The sequence below is a fragment of the Zalophus californianus genome, chromosome 7 (assembly GCF_009762305.2).
Source record: "Zalophus californianus isolate mZalCal1 chromosome 7, mZalCal1.pri.v2, whole genome shotgun sequence".
NCBI classification, from domain to species: Eukaryota; Metazoa; Chordata; class Mammalia; order Carnivora; family Otariidae; genus Zalophus; species Zalophus californianus.
This window is the reverse complement of record NC_045601.1, coordinates 118,327,801-118,348,956: the sequence shown is the minus strand read 5'-3', so window position 1 is coordinate 118,348,956 and position 21,156 is coordinate 118,327,801. Positions and strand designations below refer to the sequence as shown.

The 21,156-nt window shown below is 48.9% G+C and overlaps 3 protein-coding genes across 6 annotated transcripts; 1 reads left to right on the top strand and 2 right to left on the bottom strand.

The window, feature by feature from the left end:
- Window positions 1-595: 595 nt before the first annotated feature.
- Window positions 596-8,577, bottom strand: LSM2 (LSM2 homolog, U6 small nuclear RNA and mRNA degradation associated). Its single transcript, XM_027603914.2, has 6 exons — window positions 8,560-8,577; window positions 7,843-8,136; window positions 7,123-7,190; window positions 1,485-1,515; window positions 1,309-1,368; window positions 596-1,067 (listed from the first exon to the last, which is right to left on the bottom strand). The coding sequence occupies exons 1-6, from the start codon at window positions 8,575-8,577 to the stop codon at window positions 942-944; spliced, it is 597 nt and encodes a 198-aa protein (XP_027459715.2). The 3' UTR covers window positions 596-941.
- A 905-nt stretch (window positions 8,578-9,482) lies between these two features.
- HSPA1L (heat shock protein family A (Hsp70) member 1 like) lies at window positions 9,483-19,899 on the bottom strand. Of its 4 annotated transcripts, none has more exons than XM_027603821.2 (2): window positions 19,762-19,899; window positions 9,483-11,687 (listed from the first exon to the last, which is right to left on the bottom strand). In XM_027603821.2, exons 1-2 carry the CDS (start codon window positions 19,806-19,808, stop codon window positions 9,749-9,751), a joined length of 1,986 nt encoding a protein of 661 aa, XP_027459622.1. In that variant the 5' UTR covers window positions 19,809-19,899; the 3' UTR covers window positions 9,483-9,748. The 4 variants fall into 4 exon arrangements, with proteins under 4 accessions (XP_027459622.1, XP_027459624.1, XP_027459625.1 ...); XM_027603823.2 differs by lacking the exon at window positions 19,762-19,899 and adding an exon at window positions 12,812-12,965; XM_027603824.2 differs by lacking the exon at window positions 19,762-19,899 and adding an exon at window positions 12,712-12,864.
- On the top strand, window positions 13,431-15,845 carry LOC118357183 (heat shock 70 kDa protein 1-like). Its single transcript, XM_035728497.1, is given in 6 exon segments — window positions 13,431-14,921; window positions 14,923-15,150; window positions 15,153-15,185; window positions 15,188-15,226; window positions 15,228-15,440; window positions 15,442-15,845. Coding segments are annotated over 6 exon segments (1,926 nt in total). The 5' UTR covers window positions 13,431-13,622; the 3' UTR covers window positions 15,556-15,845.
- Window positions 19,900-21,156: the final 1,257 nt, after the last annotated feature.

Here is a 21,156-nt window from a genome sequence, read left to right as displayed (position 1 = left end):
GGAACCCGCGGGTCGGGCGCTGCCGGCCGAGGACCCCGGGGGCGCCCAGCCTGCTCCCGGAGCGCCGGTGCCTCCCGCAGAAGCAGGCGTCACGCTGGACGGCCCGGAAGGTCCTTTAGTGCCGAGCACTCCTGTATAGAGGAAACTCCTGTTTCCTGCAGGAGCCGGTTTGGTTCGTTCCCAGTTCTAACGCTCCACAATAAAAATTATGCCACTCGTATTAATCGGTTATAGTCAGAAAGCTATATGAAGGGTGGCTGGGTTGAGGAGGCAATCCGGCAGCATCAAATGCATTTTGGTGTCTCATTAACTGTCAGGTTAACAGGACACAGATAGAAAGGCAGCAGGTACTCCTTGTGATTACAGTACGAGCAGGCCACCGTAGGCAAGCCATACAGGTGGGGGCATGTTCAAGAAACACGGTGTAGCCCAGGTGAGGGATTATATGGTTTACACCAGGGAGAAGAGTGGCAGACAATGCTAGGAAGTCAGGCTGGACTCTTGCCTGGGGTAATAGAGTAGCAGGGCTTGGGTGAATTCAACATTCCTTTCCCACTCTCCAGGCTCCTTCCCAAAACACACGCAGAACCAGAACTCAAATATGCATCATAAGTTTATTCCCGATGCGGGACAGATTCCTTCCACCCCCAAAATGAATCACATGCTGCCCTGGAGAGATTTAGGCGATTCTCCCACCATATCCTGGGACGGAGTGAGAAAGGCAGGTGCTGAGGACAAGGCAGGCTTTGCAGTTCCCCAGCCTACTTATCCTCCCCTCCTCAACAGAGGAGAGCTGTTCCCCACTATTATTTTCATCCACTCATCCCTTAAAGGAAAAAAACAAAAGACAAAAACCCCTCAAATATGGGAGGGAGGGGTCCTGGGCTGTGACTTGAGGTGAAAGGTCACCAACAGAAGAGGGACAGGGAGGGGAGGGACCATCACTGTTTCTGCTGCAGGGCCTCCTTCCTTGCTGCGTCCTGTAGCAACTGTGTGTCCACCTCATCGGCCGGCAGCTGCACGTAGCGGACCACTGAGCCCCGGATGAAGCAGTTTTTCACTGATAACTAGACCAAGAAAGACAAATAAGAAAACACCCTTAAAATTGTCCACTGTCTGGGGCACCTGGGTGGCTTAGTTAGTTGGGCATCTGACTCTTGATTTTGGCTCAGGTAGTGATCTCAGGGTGCTTCACTCTCACGCGCATGCTCTCTCAAATAAATAAAAATAAAATCTTAAAAAAAAGCATGTCAGCTATCCACCCAGGAGCGGCCTCCTTTTGTTTCCTCTTCACCATCACCAACTCACCATGTGAGGATATTTCTCAGGGTCTGTAACACTGATGTCAGTTAGTTTGATGTTGAGGTACTAAGAAAAGAAGATGAACACCGTCATTAGCTCTAGAGACAAGATGCAAGTACCCTGCCCTGAAACTCTCCCTTCTCCTTCCCCGAGACCTCATTCTAGGCTCCCATGTATCTTACCTGATCCACAGAATGGAGGGTTCCACAGATGCTATTGGGGGAGAAGGAAGAAAGAACCAAATCAGTTTACACCAAAATCAAAAGACAGATGACTTCAGAGCATGGATAAGAACATGGCTGGGGAAGTCAAGGTTTGAGGAAGCCAGAAAAGGGAGAACCAAAATGGGGCATTCCTAAGCTCAGGAACAAGAAAGACAATGCATTTATTGCAGTGTGTTATTTTGGACCTCATATCATCTCCTAAAACCAAGGCACTCTTAGCAGCTAGTATTAAACAACTGTTATAAACTAGGCCTGTGTTCCACATAGTATTTGCAATCTTTACAGCTACTTCACAAGGTAGCTATTACCAAACAGGGGCTCAGAGACTGTGTAATGTGCCCAAGTGTAGGAGAAACAGGGACTCGAGTTCACATCGGTCTGATCCCCAAACCATCAGCTATTTTCAAACATTTGTTGGAACCCCATATGTAAAGTAGACAAAGTAGCTTAACATTGTTCTTGATGATGCAGGCACAGGGATGTCCTCTCCCTTCCTCAGTCCCTGGGCCCTCTGAAATGTTTCAGAACACCAGGGCTCCAAGTCATGCTACCTCTCTCCCAACTTCTTTACTTTCTGTCAATGGCCTCAACAGTCTCACAACCTCAAATCCTGAGCTGTACTTCACCATCCTCCATGACCCATGTCCCCATCATTTGGCGACATTTTCCTAACATCTCTATAATTCTTTCTAGTTTGACTTCTACAAGCCAAGGTCTAATTACACCTCAATCCTGGCTGCCTTTATCCTAACCACCTACACGCCATCACCAGATTCTATGTTCCTTAGAACTGTGGTTCTCAAACACTGATGTGTGCTCAAAGGTTTTATAAGTCTGAGATAAAGAAACACAGGTGAGGGGCGCCTGGGTGGCTCAGTCGTTAAGCGTCTGCCTTCAGCTCAGGTCATGATCCCAGGGTCCTGGGATCCAGCCCCGCATCGGGCTCCCTGCTCTGCAGGCCTGCTTCTCCCTCTCCCACTCCCCCTGCTTGTGTTCCCTCTCTGTGTCTCTCTCTGTCAAATAAATAAAATCTTAAAAAACAAAACAAAACAAAACACAGGTAGTATAGCATTGTGTTGAGTGTGTATGTAGTATGCTAAAGGTTGTCAGTATTTTCTTCCCTAAGAATAACTCTTTAATTGCCCTTGCGATTTTTGTTATTAAAAAATTTTTAATGAAATGATTATAATGTGCAGTTGCTTAAGCGTCAGACCATTGAGGGCACCTGGGTGGCTCTGTAGGTTAAGTGTCTGCCTTCCACTCAGGTCACGATCCCAGGGTCCTGGGATCAAGCCCCGTGTCAGGCTCCCTGCTCAGTGGGGAGTCTGCTTCTCCCTCTCCCTCTGCCTCCTCCCCCCGTTCATGCTCTCTCAAATAAATAAAATCTTAAAAAAAGAATTGCAGGGGCGCCTGGGTGGCTCAGATGGTTAAGCGTCTGCCTTCGGCTCAGGTCATGATCCCAGGGTCCTGGGATCGAGTCCCGCATCGGGCTCCCTGCTCCTTGGGAGCCTGCTTCTCCCTCTGCCTCTCTCTCTCTCTCTCTCTGTGTCTCTCATGAATAAATAAATAAAATCTTTAAAAAAAAAAAAAAGAATTGCAAAGAAAATAAAACATTAAACAAAAAAAAGCGTCAGACTCTTGGTTTTAGCCACTTTCAGGTCTTCAGGTCGTGATCTCAGGGTCATGAGATCGAGCCCGCATCAGGCACCACGCTCAGTCTGCTTAAGGCTCTCTCCCCCTGGGGTGCCTGGGTTGCTCAGTTGGTTAAGTGTTGTGGACTCTTATTTTCTTGATTTTGGCTCAGGTCATGATCTCAGGATTGAGATCGAGCCCAGCATGGGGCTCGCACTGCGCATGGAGTATGCTTTTCTCCCTCCTCTTCCCTCTGCCCCTCTAAAAAAAAAAAAAACAAACAAAGAAAGACTCTCTCCCCCTCACTCTCTAAAATAAATCTTAAAAAAAAAAAGTCCTTATCTTGCCAAAAATAAAGCTGGCAGTTCTCTGTTGGACCCCCAATTTTTGTTAAATTCTAAGTCTTTAAAATCCACTGCCTGAGAGACATACTTCCTCAGTGGTGGTTTCCCCACATCCCTCGCTGCTGGGAAGACTGTGACAACACCCTATTACCATCTGCAGCGGTGAAGTGACTTTTGAAACTGCATAGGTGGTGTCATTTCATTCTGTCTCTTAATATCTGGCACAACAATGGTCTGAAAAGAAGCACGAGAGAAAGAGCTCTTTTTCTATACCAATGGACTACCTTCAAATCTCGTCCCTGTATTAGGATATGGGGCTATAACGTAAGTTATTCTTGCCATGTGGAAGACCCAGAAAGGAGAAAAGAGGAAAACCAAAAACAAATCATCTCACAGAACTGCCTCGGTGGTTCTGACTTCCATTCTTGTCTCGCTATATGGCCCCAATCTATATGCCATCAATACCATGTCAATGTTTCCCACACTGAGAAATTATCTCACAAAGAAATGTGGGAGCTATTTTGGGGGGGCAGGGGGGTACACTGATTCAAAGTTTCCAAAGAAAGGGCGCCTGGCTGGCTCAGTCTGTTAAAACATGCGACTCTTGACCTCAGGGTTGTGGGTTTGAGCCCCGCTTTGGGTATAGAGATTACTTAAAAATAAAATCTTGTTCCCTCTCTTGCCGTTTCTGTCAAATAAATAAATAAAATCTTTTAAAAAATCTTTAAAAAAAAGTTAAGTATTAAGGAGAACACTTGTGGGCGCCTGGGTGGCTCAGATGGTTAAGCGTCTGCCTTCGGCTCAGGTCATGATCCCAGGGTCCTGGGATCGAGTCCCCCATTGGGCTCCCTGCTCCTTGGGAGCCTGCTTCTCCCTCTGCTTCTCTCTCTCTCTCTGTCTCTCATGAATAAATAAATAAAATCTTAAAAAAAAAAAAAGGAGAACACTTGTGATGAGCACTGGGTGTTGAATGTAAGTGATGAGTCACTAAATTCTACACCTGAAACTAAATTACTCTTTAACTGGAATTTAAATTAAAAATTGAGAAAATTAAATAAATAAATAGAAGTTTCTAAAGGAGAGTCAGGGAATAAGTAACAATACTTTAAATGTATACTTCATTTAAAGGATTTTTTTAAAGGACTTTTTTTCCTAAAGAAAGAGATGTGTACAAAGTTGCACACATAAGGATGTCCAGGGCAGCATCGTTTGTAAAAGCAAGAAACTGGAAACAGCCTAAATGTCCAACAGCAAAGTCTTAATTAAATTAGTTCCCACCAGCTAATAAAAATGCCATAGAGACATTAAGAATATTAAAGATCGGGCGCCTGGGTGCCTCAGTCAGTTAAGCGTCTGCCTTCAGCTCAGGTCATGATCGCAGGGTCCTGGGATCCAGCCCCGCATCAGCCTCCCTGCTCAGCGGAGAGCCTGCTTCTCCCTCTCTCTCTGCCTGCCGCTCTGCCTACTTGTGCTCTCTATCTCGCTGTCAAATAAATAAATAAAATCTTTAAAAAAAAATGTTAAAGATCAACTTTATTGACATGGAAAATATCCACAACATACTGCCAAATGAAAAGCAAGTTTCACAGGTGCATAAAGAATATGACCCCATTTTTATCTTTTTTTCAAGTTTTTATTTAAATTCCAGTTAGTTAACATACAGTGCAATGTTAGCTTCAGGTGTAGAATTTTGTGATTCATCACTAATATAGAATACCCAGGGTTCATCACAGCAAGTGTCGGTCCTTAATACCCATCAAATCCATGCCCCCACACCCACCTCCCCTCCAGCAATCCTGTTTGTTCTTATAGTTAGGAGTTTGTTTTCTGGGGGCGCCTGGGTGGCTCAGTTGGTTAAGTGTCTGCCTTTGGCTCAGGTCATGATCCTAGGGTCCTGGGATTGAGCCTCGCATTGGGCTCCCTGCTCGGCGGGAAGCCTGCTTCTCCCTCTCCCTCTGCTGCCGCTCCCCCTGCTTGTGCTCTCTCCCTCTCGTTCTGTCAAATAAATTCTTAAAAAAAAAAAAAAAAAAAGTTTGTTTTCTGGTTTGCCTCTATCTTTTCTTTCCCCCCATGTTCATCTGTTTTCTTTCTTTTTTTTTTTTAAGATTTTCTTTATTTATTTGACAGAGGGACATAGCAAGAGAAGCAACACAAGCAGGGGGAGTAGGAGAGGGAGAAGCAGGCTTCCCTGCGGAGCAAGGAGCCCGATGTGAGGCTCGATCCCAGGACCCTGGGATCACGACCTGAGCCGAAGGCAGACGCTTAACAACTGAGCCACCCAGGCGCCCTCATCTGTTTTGTTTCTTAAATTTTCTTTTTTTTTTAAAGATTTTATTTATTTAATTGACAGAGAGAGACAGAGAGAGAGGGAACACAAGCGGGGGGAGTGGGAGAGGGAGAAGCAGGCTTCCCGCCGAGCAGGGAGCCCGATGTGGGGCTCAATCCCAGGACCCTGGGATCATGACCTGGGCCGAAGAGAGTCGCTTAACCAACTGAGCCACCCAGGCGCCCCTGTTTCTTAAATTTTCTTAAATTCCACGTATGAGTATGGTATTTGTCTTTCTCTGACCGATTGTTTTTAATTTATGAGAGAGTGCGTAAATGTGCGCACACCAGACAGAACTGGACTTCAGTTCTGGCTGTGTCATCTACTAGTTGTGTAGACTTGAGCAAGTTTCTTAGCCTATCGATGCTTCAGTTTCCTCATGTTTAAGATAGCAATAACAGTATGTGCCCTATAGAGTTGTTACGAGAATTAAACGAGTTAATAAATGTATTCAGAATAGTGCTTGATAGGATGTTCTCAAATGTTAGCTATTTTTCTTTCTTTCAGCACACACTTATTAGGCACCTACGATATACCACGCCTATGGTAGACATTAGGTACACAAAAGTGAGCTTAAACATGGTCCTGGCCCTGTAGGAAGGACAGGCCGTAAACAATAAACATACTTGTATGAAATCACAATTTAAGAAGCACACACTAGGAAAAAAAATAGACTATATGAGAGATACTACTTGGCTAGAAGGACCAGGAAAAATGTCTCTCCAAGGATACAGCATTTATCCATGTCCTGGATGCTAATTAGGAGCTAATGACAGAAGGGGGTAGAGGATGTAAAAGCAGTACAGACATAAGGGACCGCACTGATCTTTGGTTTATCCTTTACATTTTCTTGAACAAAATGGAGATTGTGCCACATCTACTATTCTGCAACAGCTCTCCATAGCAATACATCTTATTCCTCCGTGACAGCTGTATATTACGGAAGTGCCACAACTTAATTAACCCATTCCCTATAGATGACTATTTGCTTCCAATTTTTGGCTATTGCAAATAAAACTACAAACACCCCTGTGATACACCTTTACTTGTGAAACTGATTCATGCATTTCTATAATTGGGTCAGAAAAAACAAAACTATGTTCGTTTTGTTAAAAAAACTTTATTGATGCCTCTGCCCTCTGACGGCTCTCTAGTACTTTAAGCTTAAGGCACAGGTCATTTATTTCTTTTGTATCTCTCCCACTTCATACAGTCCTCAAATAATACTTGTCAAAGAGATTCCAGAGCCCCGCATTTACCCACCCCCAACGGACTTGCTCGAACAGGTGCCTACCTCAGGTCATTCTTGAGTTCCACGACCACATCCTTGCCCACCAGGGATTTGAAAAAGGAATAGAAGAGCTATTGGGCGAGAGAGGAAAAACCATCACCTGGGACGGTACACGGTAGGAAGGAGTGTCCCTCCCTCTGCTTGTATTCCCAAATACTGGTATTGGGATCCCCACCACATCTCTGGCAGTTCTCAAAACTTCACGGAAAACAATACTCTGACAGGGAGGACCAGCTGGAGCCCAAATACACTTCACTTAGCATGACTTAAAGCTCCAGAGAGACGCTCTGCCCTGCACCCCTCGAGCTCTCCGGGTCGGTCTCTCAATCGACCACCTCTCCTGGGCTCCTGCCCACCCCCACACCCCCCCAACTCCCAGTGGGCAGAATTGTAGAAAGCATCCCATTCTCACCCTCCGTCACAGAAATACTCCCTGAGGTCTAGCTTTTCCCTCCCCTCCTGTCCCCAACTCTCCCGCGCGTTTCTTTTGTTTTTTTTCCCCGCATAAGGGGGAAAAAAAATCCCATTTGCTCCCAAGTGTGTCCCCCCCGAATGCGAGGCGTAGCAACTAAGAACAGAGGGCAAACCCCAGAGCCCAACTCCGGTCCCGAGGGTCAAAACCTAGACGGCCCCCCGACCCTCCCCTCCCCCGCGCGCCGTCTCCAACAGTCCGGCCCGCCCGCGCTCCCCCAGGGCCCCCCCTTGTGACGTCACGGTACCTACCATGGTGCTCAAGCCGCGGGCTGCCGGCCGGACCGAGAAGGCGAGGACCGGGAACCGCGGGCCTGGGGCCGGGCGGCAACTGGGAAGCGAACCCGCGCGTGGGGCGGGACGGAATCGCGCAGGCGCAGCGAGAAAAGCCGCGGAAGCTCTGACTAATGACAGGAGCGCGCGGCGGACTCGCGACTCCAGGAAAGCGGGCAGGGGAGAGCCGAGGGGGCGTTTAAGCCGGGAAAGGGGCGGGTCTTCCTGTCTTCCCACTTCCTCCCGGAGTGGCGGGCTTCCACCACGCAGGCGCTAGTCCGAGCTGTTACCCGAGTGTTTGAAGAGGCTCGTCGCCTTTCCGGGGTTTTTTCTTGATAGAGCCGGCCACGGTGCTAACACCCTACAGACACTCTATTGAAAACTGTCGAGGAACTCGGGAAAACTCCTGATTGTGCACTTTTCTATATTCGATAAAAAGTTTAAAAAATAAAATGTTGCAGAGTCGCCGAGATTAGGAGCCAGAGCACTAATCTTGATTTTATCAAAGGTTCCCAATAAACATTTTTCTCCCAAGAACCCAATCTCAGTCCATGTTTTTTACACCCTTTTGCCTAGGGCTGTCCTGTAAAGGACTAAAACCAAACAGAAGCTTGCTCAGGGGTAGAAATTCCTATTCTAATATTTTACTTCCAAATATGCCCCCTCAAACACTAAAGGACACAAGTGCACAGTTACACAGACTTCTATACTCATGCCCCTAAGGGTTTTATAAATATGTGAGATTATGACACAATAGGTGAAAATACTTTTTTCGAGGAGTAAGACTACTAAATCCTCCATTTCTCATCTTGCAGAAAAGTATCCATTTGTCAGCAGTTTGTTGTAAAAATGTTTTCTGCATGTAAAGGATGTAATAATAGACTCCATGAATACACAGATGTTGGGTGTCCTAGACCCCACCTATAAATGTCATAAGGACATCAAGCAGAAGTTTGTTCCCCCCAGTTAAACCCTAAGCACCTAAACCAGTCTATCACTGAGTACCAGCAGAAACTATAGATAGCAACTGCTCTAGCTGGAGCTAAAGGCGCCTGATGATCAAAAGTTATTTTCCTGCTTGAAACAATTAGCTCATGATAATTCAAGTACTTTCCCCTTACCAGTTTAATTAATCACAATGATTTCACAATCAAACCACACTCACACTCTTCATGAAATCTTCTTTACCTTACTTTTCAAGGTACGCTCACAGTCTATAAAGATACCAGAAGAGGGGTGCCTGGCTGGTTCAGAAGAGCACACGACTCTTCATCTCAGGGTCATGAGTTTGAGCCCCACAGTGGGTGTAGAGACGACTTAAATCAATTAATTAAAAAAAATAGGGACTCCTGGGTGGCTCAGTCATTTGAGCATCCGACTCTTGGTTTCGGCTCAGGTCATGATCTCAGGGCGGTGGGATGGAGCCCCCATCAGGCTCTGAGCTCAGTGTGGAGTCCACTAGGGTTTCTCTCTCCTCTCTTTATTCCTCCCCTCAGCGTTCTCACATATGCTCACGCATATGTGCGTGCTCTCTCTCTCTAAAATCAATCTTTAAAAATAAAAAAATAATAAACTTAAAACTAATAAATCAATAAAGATACCAGAAGAAATTTGTTTTAGGAAGAAATTTACTGAGTGACATTTAACCATCCACACAGGAAGAAAGTTGGGGAGGTCAGAAATAAATGACATTCGAATTCATCAAATGGTTCAGAGGGGCCTAGTTTTCCTGAGTCAGAAACATGGATTGTGAAAAGGTGGTATACAAGACTCTTTTGTCAGAACCCAAAGGGATGGTAACTTAGGTTCAGGACAGTCAATTTGAAGATGAGGGGAACAAAATTCACCTTAGAGGCACCCTAGAACCCTCCAGCTCCAGATAAGATTAATCTACTTCTTCAATGGTGGGGCCTGTGGCAGCCCTTCCAGGTGTATACCCCGTCCCACAGGAAGGCCCAGTGCATCCTCCCTGGTAGAGTTTTGTGATGATTGGGTTACACACCTGCTCCAATTCCTTTCTCTTATGATCAAACTCCTCTTTCTCAGCCAGTTGATTGGCCTCCAGCCACAAAAGGACCTCATTACATTTATCCAGTATTTTCTTTTTATCAGACTCACTAATCTTGCCCTTCAAGCCTTCATCACTCACTGCACTCTTCATGTTAAAAGCGTAAGATTCTAAAGCATTTTTTGCAGAGATTTTCTCTCTCTGGACCTCATCCTCAGCTTTGTACTTCTCAGCATCCTGCACCATGCGCTCGATCTCCTCCTTGCTCAGGCGGCCCTTGTCGTTGGTGATGGTGATCTTATTGGCCTTGCCCGTGCTCTTGTCTGTGGCCGTGACGTTAAGGATGCCGTTGGCGTCGATGTCGAAGGTCACCTCGATCTGGGGCACTCCCCTGGGTGCAGGAGGGATTCCAGTCAGGTCAAAGCGCCCCAGGAGGTTGTTGTCTCGGGTCATGGCCCTCTCGCCCTCGTACACCTGGATCAGCACGCCAGGCTGGTTTTCCGAGTAGGTGGTGAAGATCTGTGTCTGCTTGGTGGGGATGGTGGAGTTGCGCTTGATCAGGACTGTCATGACGCCCCCAGCCGTTTCCAACCCTAGGGACAAGGGAGCCACATCCAACAAAAGCAGATCCTGTACCTTTTCAGACTTGTCCCCCATCAGGATGGCTGCTTGCACCGCTGCCCCGTAGGCCACTGCCTCGTCGGGATTGATGCTCTTGTTGAGATCACGACCATTAAAGTAGTCCTGCAGCAGCCTCTGAACCTTAGGGATACGAGTGGAGCCCCCCACTAACACAATGTCATGGATCTTAGCCTTATCCATCTTGGCATCCCGAAGAGCCTTCTCCACAGGTTCCAGAGTGCCTCTAAACAGGTCTGCACACAACTCTTCAAACCGGGCTCTGGTGATGGACGTGTAGAAGTCAATGCCTTCATAAAGTGAATCAATTTCCAAGTTGGCCTGGGTGCTGGACGACAGGGTCCTCTTGGCCCTCTCGCAGGCGGTGCGCAGCCGCCTCACGGCCCGCTTGTTCTGGCTGATGTCCTTCTTGTGCTTCCTCTTGAACTCCTCCACGAAGTGGCTCACCAGCCTGTTGTCAAAGTCCTCCCCTCCCAGGTGGGTGTCCCCAGCTGTGGCCTTCACTTCAAAAATTCCATCATCTATGGTCAGGATGGACACATCAAATGTGCCTCCACCTAGATCAAAGATCAAGACATGTCGCTCTCCCTGACCTGCTTTATCTAAGCCATACGCAATGGCAGCAGCTGTGGGTTCATTGATGATTCTTAGCACATTGAGACCCGCAATCACGCCTGCATCCTTGGTGGCCTGGCGTTGAGAATCATTGAAATAGGCTGGTACAGTGATCACAGCATTGGTAACGGGGTGGCCTAAAAAAGCCTCAGCAGTCTCCTTCATCTTTGTCAGTACCATAGAAGAGATTTCCTCAGGATAGAAAGCTTTTTTCTCCCCTTTGTATGACACCAATACCTTGGGCTTGCCTGCTTCATTGATTACTTGAAAAGGCCAAAGTTTCATATCTGATTGCACTACAGGATCATTAAACTTCCTGCCAATCAGACGTTTGGCATCAAAGACAGTGTTCTGGGGATTCATGGCTACCTGGTTCTTGGCGGCATCCCCAATGAGCCGCTCGGTGTCTGTGAAGGCCACGTAGCTGGGGGTGGTGCGGTTGCCCTGGTCGTTGGCAATGATCTCCACCTTGCCGTGCTGGAACACCCCCACACAGGAGTAGGTGGTGCCCAGGTCAATGCCAATGGCCATTCCCTTAGCAGCAGCCATGGTCTTCCGAGGCCTGAGAAGAAAAAATGAGGTAAAGTTTTGGCACAGGGCTTTTTTATTACTTTCAATTGTGGTAAAATACACATAATTTGAAATTTACCATCTTAACTGTTTTTTAAGTGTCCTGTTCAGCAGTAAGTTCATTCATATTGTTGACCAACGTCCAGAAAACTTAACTTGCAAACCTGAAATTCTATACCCATTAAAGCCACTCTCCATTCCCCTCCTCCCTCTAGCAACTACTATTCTACTTTCTGTCTCTATCAATTTGACTACTATTAATAGAATTACACAGTAATTTCTTTTTTGTGACTGGCTTATTTCACATAGAAAGATATCCTCAAAGTTCATCTATGTTACAGCATATGTCAGTTTCTTTACTTCTTAAAGCTGAATAATATTCATTATAAGTATATAACACATTTTGCTTATTTATTCATTCCCTCCTTGGACACTTGGGCTGCTTCTACCTTATGGCTATTGTGAATAATGCTGCCATAAATTCGGTGTACAAGTATCTTTTTCCAGTCCCTTCTTTCACAGAGAGTGCTTTTGGGACTAAAGTATTCTTAGCGAACTGGAAGCAAGTGGGAGGCAGTTAGCATACACTGTGTTCAATTTTCACAGGCCCTAACTCAACTGTCTTGTTCCTTTGGCTGTGATGTTTATTCTGCGATTGTACCTGTCCTCCTGCTGAACTAAGATTATTTTATAGTCTGGTCTCCTCAGGAGACATTAATCTCCACACTTCGATTTAGCTACCTTCCACAGCTCCCTGACCCTCAGTTAGGGATTTGTCGGGAGTACTATTGGGGCAGTCTGAAAATGGCTGCTAAGAACCCAATCAAACCCTCACAAACTTTCTCCGACGAGACTGAGCGCCAACAAGCAATCTTTCTCCAGTCTTTGGAATAACTCCTATCTGAAGACACTAACAGATCAGCTCCCCCACCTCTTTCCAGCAGCACTAACAAATCCCACCCACCTTGGCGCTTACCAAAGGACTCCCCTTCCCTGATTGGTCAATGCCCCATTACCTTAGACTAAAACTATAGAACGTTCCAGCACTTTCTCAAACACGGATCTATTAATCTTGCCTACTGCCATTCCATTTCAGTGAGAGCCCTCCAGGCTCACCTATTGTCCCGCCGCCTTCGATCCAGTTTGATAATGTTCTGATTGCGGAGCCCCTGAGGGTGGGGGCTCCTTCAACAACCAAAATGCGCAGCCGGTGTTCCCCCACCCCCACCCGCCCCGCCCTACAACTTTGAGCGGACTCGGGTCCTCCCATCCGGATTGCTTACTAACCCATGAGGTCAGAGGCAGCACCCCCATTGTAACGCGTCTAGGGGAGCAGCGTCAACACTCCCACCCCCACCCTGCCTCCCGCCCTCCCAGCCCCACCCAGCCCCTCCCAGCCCCTCCCAGCCCCTCCCAGCCCCTCCCAGCCCCTCCCAGCCCCTCCCAGCCCCTCCCAGCCCCTCCCAGCCCCAACCCCCCCCACCTTCTCGCACCGACTCCACCCTCCCCGAAGCCTTGCCAGCCCCAGCAAGCCCCAGAAGAGTCTGGAGAGTTCTGGGAGGGGCGGCACCCCGGACGCCGATTGGTCCCAGAAAGCCTGGAGGCAGGACGCGAGACGAAACCCGTGGAATATTCCCGACCTGGCAGGCCCGCAGGGCTCCGCGATTGGCCGAGGACGGGAAAGGCGGGGCCGGGTGAAGCGTTATAAACATAGAGCCGCCCAGCCGCTGACAAACAGCAAACCTGCCGAGAGACAGCAGCCCAGCGTGTGGCGTCCGCCGGCGCAACTTTCGCAGACCGGCCGCGTCCCGATCCCGCACGTCCTCGAATTCGCAGCTTCAGAAAAGACCGAGCTCCTCGTCGCGGATCCCGACCGCCTTTCACAGAGCCTGAACCTGAGCGCGGGGCAAGGGAGCAGGACAGCGGCATGGCGAAAACCGCGGCCATCGGCATCGACCTGGGCACCACCTACTCCTGCGTGGGGGTGTTCCAGCACGGCAAGGTGGAGATCATCGCCAACGACCAGGGCAACCGCACCACCCCCAGCTACGTGGCCTTCACGGACACCGAGCGGCTCATCGGGGATGCGGCCAAGAACCAGGTGGCGCTGAACCCGCAGAACACCGTGTTCGACGCGAAGCGGCTGATCGGCCGCAAGTTCGGCGACCCGGTGGTGCAGTCGGACATGAAGCACTGGCCTTTCCAGGTGATCAACGACGGAGATAAGCCCAAGGTGCAGGTGAGCTACAAGGGGGAGACCAAGGCGTTCTACCCCGAGGAGATCTCGTCCATGGTGCTGACCAAGATGAAGGAGATCGCCGAGGCGTACCTGGGCTACCCGGTGACCAACGCGGTGATCACCGTGCCGGCCTACTTCAACGACTCGCAGCGCCAGGCCACCAAGGACGCGGGGGTGATCGCGGGGCTGAACGTGCTGAGGATCATCAACGAGCCCACGGCCGCCGCCATCGCCTACGGCCTGGACAGGACCGGCAAGGGGGAGCGCAACGTGCTCATCTTTGACCTGGGCGGCGGCACCTTCGACGTGTCCATCCTGACGATCGACGACGGCATCTTCGAGGTGAAGGCCACGGCCGGGGACACCCACCTGGGAGGGGAGGACTTTGACAACAGGCTGGTGAACCACTTCGTGGAGGAGTTCAAGAGGAAGCACAAGAAGGACATCAGCCAGAACAAGCGGGCCGTGAGGCGGCTGCGCACCGCCTGCGAGAGGGCCAAGAGGACCCTGTCGTCCAGCACCCAAGCCAGCCTGGAGATCGACTCCCTGTTCGAGGGCATCGACTTCTACACGTCCATCACCCGGGCGCGGTTCGAGGAGCTGTGCTCCGACCTGTTCCGGAGCACCCTGGAGCCCGTGGAGAAGGCGCTGCGCGACGCCAAGCTGGACAAGGCCCAGATCCACGACCTGGTCCTGGTGGGGGGCTCCACCCGCATCCCCAAGGTGCAGAAGCTGCTGCAAGACTTCTTCAACGGGCGCGACCTCAACAAGAGCATCAATCCCGACGAGGCAGTGGCCTACGGGGCGGCGGTGCAGGCAGCCATCCTGATGGGGGACAAGTCTGAGAACGTGCAGGACCTGCTGCTGCTGGACGTGGCTCCGCTGTCGCTGGGGCTGGAGACGGCCGGGGGCGTGATGACCGCCCTGATCAAGCGCAACTCCACCATCCCCACCAAGCAGACGCAGATCTTCACCACCTACTCGGACAAACCAGCCTGGCGTGCTGATCCAGGTGTACGAGGGCGAGAGGGCCATGAAGCGGGACAACAACCTGCTGGGGCGCTTCGAGCTGAGCGGCATCCCCCGGCCCCCCGGGGAGTGCCCCAGATCGATGGTGACCTTCGACATCGACGCCAACGGCATCCCTGAACGTCACGCCACGGACAAGAGCACGGGCAAGGCCAACAAGATCACCATCACCAACGACAAGGGCCGCCCCTGAGCAAGGAGGAGATCGAGCGCATGGTGCAGGGAGGCCGAGGAAGTACAAAGCCGAGGACGAGGTGCAGCGGCGACTGGGTGTCCGCCAAGAACGCCCTGGAGTCCTACGCCTTCAACATGAAGAGTGCCGTGGAGGATGAGGGACTCAAGGGGAAGATCAGCGAGGCGGACAAGAAGAAGGTGCTGGACAAGTGCCAAGGAGTGATTTCCTGGCTGGACGCCAACACCTTGGCCGAGAAGGATGAGTTTGAGCACAAGAGGAAGGAGCTGGAGCAGGTGTGTAACCCCCATCATCACCGGACTGTTACCAGGGGGCGGGAGGCCCGGGGCCGGAGGCTTTGGGGCTCAGGCCCCCAAAGGGGGCTCTGGGTCTGGCCCCACCATTGAGGAGGTGGATTAAGACTTCTTCCTCAAATTGTGTTTGTGTCAGAGACTGTTGGGTTTCAGGACTCTTGCGTTGCCTCCCATGTCTGTTTCATCAGCCTCTCAACTTTGCCAGTTGTTTGCTTAATTTCAGCTGTCTCTTTTGGTGAATTCATGAAGTTCCTTTTTTTCTAGAGTCTAAAGGTAGCAAAAATTTATACTGCCATCATTTGTGACTTTCTTTTTTGTAATATCCACACCAAACTCGGGCCTTTTGTTTTGTTGTTTTAACTATTTTCTGCTGAGCAAATAAATTGAATAATTTGATTGCTTCTGTGTTTTATTTTGAGGTTAGAGTTTTTATAGGTTGTCTTGGTCTAGAACTGGTAATTTGTCTCTTAGATAATGGTCCAGGATCTGAAGAAGTAAGTTTATATATTGCACTGTGATCTCTTTCTTTTAGGCAAATGGTGTTTTGGGGTGTTTTTTTTATTTTTATTTTTTTTAAAGATTTTTTTTTTTATTTGAGACAGAAAAAAGAGAGAGAGAGCGAGAGCACATGAGAGGGGGGAGGGTAAGAGGGAGAAGTCGACTCTCGGCCGAGCAGAGAGCCCGATGCGGGACTCGATTCAGGGACTCCTGGATCATGACCTGAGCCGAAGGCAGTCGCTTAACCAACTGAGCCACCCGGGCGCCCGGGGAGATTTTTTTTAAAAACTGCTCATTTTGAGTGGGTTAGGTCTGTGGGTGTAGAAAAATTTAAGGGCTACTGACCTAGTGGCCTCAAGTTTGGTGAAGGGGTTGACCCTGTGTAAGGGTGGCCTGGAAAAGGGGTATGGGGTGGGTGTTCCTGGAGAAGCTGACAAAAGACAGAAGGGAGAGGCAGTTAGGTGGGAAGGTCCTGGCTGCCCATTCCCGTAAGTTCGCCTGATATGTCAGAGCCATGCTATGTAATCTGGTTTCAGCATGAAAGAACAGGTGAGTCCTAAATTGGTATGAAGAAATGTGAGTTCAAGCACTGGCTTGCCCAGTTAGGCATTAGCCACGCTGACCTCTCTTTCTCATTTGTTAAAATGAAAGAGTCTGGCCTGATGCCTCAGTCTATAGTTCTCATTTCTGAGAGGTTATCCAGATAGAAGTGTCACATTTCTGCCAATGGTTATTTACGTTTTATTTTTTTATTTTTTTAAGATTTTATTTATTTGATAGAGACACAGCGAGACAGGAAACACAAGCAGGGGGGGAGTGGGAGAGGGAGAAGCAGGCTTCCTGCCGAGCAAGGAGCCTGATGCGGGACTCGATCCCAGGACCCCGAGATCCTGACCCGAGTTGAAGGCAGACGCCTAACGACTGAGCCACCCAGGCGCCCTGGTTATTTATGTTTTAAATACCCAGCGAGTAGGGGTGCCTGGGTGGCTCAGTTGTTAAGTGTATGCCTTTGGTTCAGGTCATGATCCCAGGGTTCTGGGATCGAGCCCCACATAGAGCCCCACATCAGGCTCCCTGCTCAGCGGGAAGCCTGCTTCTCCTCCCACTCCCTCTGCTTGTGTTCCCTCTCTCGCTGTCTCTCTGTCAAATAAAATCTTAAAAAAAAAAAGTACCCAGTGAGTATCTGCAAGGAACTGTCATTGACTTTGGTGCCCCAGCAGAAGGACCTAATATTTCAGTGCTCTTATGTACCGGGCACTGTTTTAGGGCCTTTTATGTTTGAGTCCTCATTCCACGACACTGAGTTTAGGTAGTGTCTAACTTGCACAGGTGAACACATGGGAGGACTTAAAAGTTACAGCTTAACTAAAATTATGTAAGTGGTTAAAAAAATTTCCAGTTTGGCAAAGATGTTAAACCTGGATTCCAACTCTGGTTTCATCAGTTTTTGCCAGGCCGTCCCAGGTTCACAGTACTTTTTTTTTTTTTACTATGCCTGGTTCTGGGTTGGTTCTAACTTGGGTTTCATAATCATTACCCCTTTGCCTTTACTTTATGGGATCCCAAACAATTACATCAGATAAACACTAGGATTGATAACAAAGGCTTAGTATTTGTTACCTTAGAGGGGGGAGACCTAGAAGAGGGGAGGCCTACTACAGGTTTCCTTCCCATGCACCACTACCTTCCCTTTGAGATACTGCCTATCCTAGCTGGTAGCATTCTAGAAATAATCCCCTTCACAACCTCTTTGGAAAAGGCTCTGCTGCAATCCTCAAGGCTTGGGGAGTGAACCCCTTTAAAAATCAGTTGCATCTGCAGTTTACAAAATTGTTTTGGAACAAGATAGAGGTGGTGGTTGCAGATCATTGTGGATATACTTGCTACCACTGAATTGTCCACTTCGTTATTTTTTAATTTTGTAAAGTAATCTCTACCCAACGTGGGGCTCAAACTCGTGACCCTGAGATCAAGTTGCATGCTTTTCAGACTGAGCCAGCCAGGTGCCCCTGAATTGTGTACTTTGATGGTTTTTATGTTATGTGAATTTCACTTCAACACAAACAATTTTTAAAGAATGGTCTCACTCAACATTCCATAGAAGCATTTTCTGAGTTTCTATGTTCTTCAGAGCCCACCAAACCTTTTAGTAAATAGCCTCTGAAGAAAATCAGTATTCTGGGAATGGCACATACATGTAGACTTTGTCCTGGAAGTATGGAAATGGAAAGCTAAGAGACGCTTATAAAGGCACTTTTAACCTTCAAGGCAGTTGAACTGGAGGGCTATGGACTCTAGCTACAATGTAAATCAGTCTTCATGAGGATATGCATTTGCTACAGGACCTCCTCTCCCCCTTAGAGCTGCAGGAACATCTGTGACTGTCATTTGCAAATAACAGTGACTTCAAGCCAGCAGCCACTACCACTACTTAGGAGAGAGGTGGCAGGGGACAGGGAGGGTGGATGGAAAAGGGTGGAGACTGGGAAGGACCTACCAAACACCTTTCATCAGAGAGTTTAGGGAAATCTCCAGAAATAACCTTGGTGAAAGTAAGTTCCTATGGCCTGATTAGTCAAGTTATTGAGTGGGTGCTTTATTAAGAAATCAATAGAAGAAGTTATAGCCGGCACACCCTTGCACTGAGGACTGAAATAATCACTTTGTAACATCAAAGGGGATCAGGCTGATGAAATTGTAGATTTACTTAAGATTTTGTCAGAGAGAGCACACAAGCAGGGCAGGCTCCCAGCCGAGCAAGGAGCCCAACGGGGGGGACTGGATCCCAGAGTCCTGGGATCATGACTTAAGCCAAAGGGAGACAACTGACTGAGCCAGCCTGGCATCCCAAAATTGTAGATTTAAAGTAAAGAGAATGCAGTGCCACCCCTGGAGAAAGTGATGCCTTGGGTAACAGAAGAAACTTTGCGGGTAGGGAGGTACATCGAGGAAACATAACTGGGTGAGGAAAGAATGTTTTAAATCAAATACCTTCCCTAATTCCTTTCCAATCCCACCTATCTCCCTATGCCAGCCCTCAGAAGGCAAGAGGCTATGGTAATGCAACTGATTTTAAATGCTTTTTGAATCCAAGATACTGCTTTATTAGCAACATATATACTTACTGTTATTTCTGGTGTTTAACAGGATTGTCATCAAAAATGAAAAAGGTAATCAAAACAATGTTTATAAATATGAAAGAAGTGGGCATGGACATGGGCTTTCGGTTAAAAGAGGAGATGGGGTTATTTCAGGTGAGGGGGCGATCCTTATGGTAGGGATAAAAAAAAATGGGAACTATCATCAACCTTCACTCTAATTGAAAACCCTAAATCCGTCTCCTTGGGTCACCTCTTGGGAATCCGCTGCACTGGGACAGGGCAACGCCACCAGTCCCGCCCCCTTTCCTAGCACAGCTCCCAGAAAGTCTAAGGGCTCGGGCCGCGGAGCAAATTCCGGAAGCCCGGGTGAACCCGCCCCGCCCCTCCGCGCCCCGTCAAGGATCGAAGGACTGGGTACAACCGGGGAACACCGGGGCGGGGGGAAGACGGAGTCCAGAAGACGAGAATCACTTCCCAGGGCTTTTGACCTTTTTTACCGCTCCCAACATCCGCACGGGGACGAGGAGCGAGAGCCGGCGGTGAGGCGGCGGCAGAGCGAGGCCAGCAGGGACCCACCCGCCGCGCGTGCCCGCCGGGCCCGGTGCGCGCTCGCCTCGGGCTCAGAGGGCCTCCTCTTCTGGCGTCGGGTCACCCGATTCCTCCGGCTTAGTTATAGGCTTAGTTATTTCCCATGCTTTCGTCGCATAAATTACCTAGTGTGAGAGAAACTGTGAAGATCTCGCCTTTTTTCTTTTTTCATCCCGTCTTGAAAAAACAATCACAAAACCCCGGTACCGGCCAGGCAATCCTGCGGCCAGCCCCGCCGCTAGCTGCCAGCGGCGGCCTCCGCGCTCTGCGGCCCGCCCCCGCCCCCGCCCCCATCCCGCCGCCTGGCGCTTGGTCCCCCTTCTAACCGCTGTCAGGAACTTTCTGGAGGTTTCTCGGTTCGGGGGCGGGGACTGACTCGTAAGAACACTCTTCAACAAACTGCCCCGTCCAAGGTTCCCAACCCCCCAACCCCCCCAACCCCGCCCTAAAACATCAAGCTTAGTCATGGCTCTATATTTAATTTCCAGAAGATTCTGTGAACTATGTCCAGCCTAGCCATAGTTACAGGGCTCCCACACACACACTCCGGTTTCCCCTTTCCGACCTAACAGTGTTATGAAGCGAAGGGGAGACGGGGCTGGGAGATCTGGAAGGGTGGGAAAGGTAGCCGCGGGCCGGGGATGATCATGAGTCAGAAGTGGCAGCCAGGAGGGGAGGCCCCGGCTGGTCACATAGCCCCGTGATGCCCCTAATGCGCACAGAGCCCTGACATTCACTTCACTCCCTTCTGTGGCCATTTGTTTTCCTCTCTTTCGAGAATGAAAGGATAGGATGCCTGTGCCAGCATTGAGAGGAGTCCAAAATAGGGGAGTATGAGGGCATGTAGGCTCAATCACCAGTTCTGTAATTACCTCTCAGGGTGGCCAGACTAAGCCACTGAGCCTCTGATCTTTTGTGTTCGTCTTTGAAAATGAAAAGGCTTGGCTGAATGGCCTCTGCCTAAAAATCTTAATAGTTTCTCCAGTAAATTGAAAGTAATGCCATTGTCCTGGCAGTAGTCCCCAACCTTGTAAGCACCTCAAGAAAAAAGATTGAGAGGTCAGACCCTAGAGTGTAGGCTCCCAACAAAGACAGGAGAAAGGGAGCAAACTTTTGAGCGCTACTCTGTCCCAGTCACAGAACTAAGGCCTGAGCAGCATTATCCTATTAATTCCTGATGCTACCATCCTATAAGATGGATATTATTAATTCTATTTTAGAGATACAGAGACTTGTGTTAGTTACCTTACAAGTACTGCATGGTGAAGAAGAAGGAGGATGACAAGGAGGAAGAAGAAAAACAGCCTTTACAAGGAAGTAGAGTCAGATACAAACACAGGTTTTCCCTTCCCCAGGTTTTCCCAAGCTTCTGGAAATCTGCAGCACTCCCCAGTCACTGCAGCCTTTGACACTGACTTGTGGCATACATACAGAACATGCAGAACATACAGAAAACTGCCTTCTCCCACTAAAGTTGTCTCTTTAGCTTTTTTCTAACCTTAGAATTGTACCATCTTTTA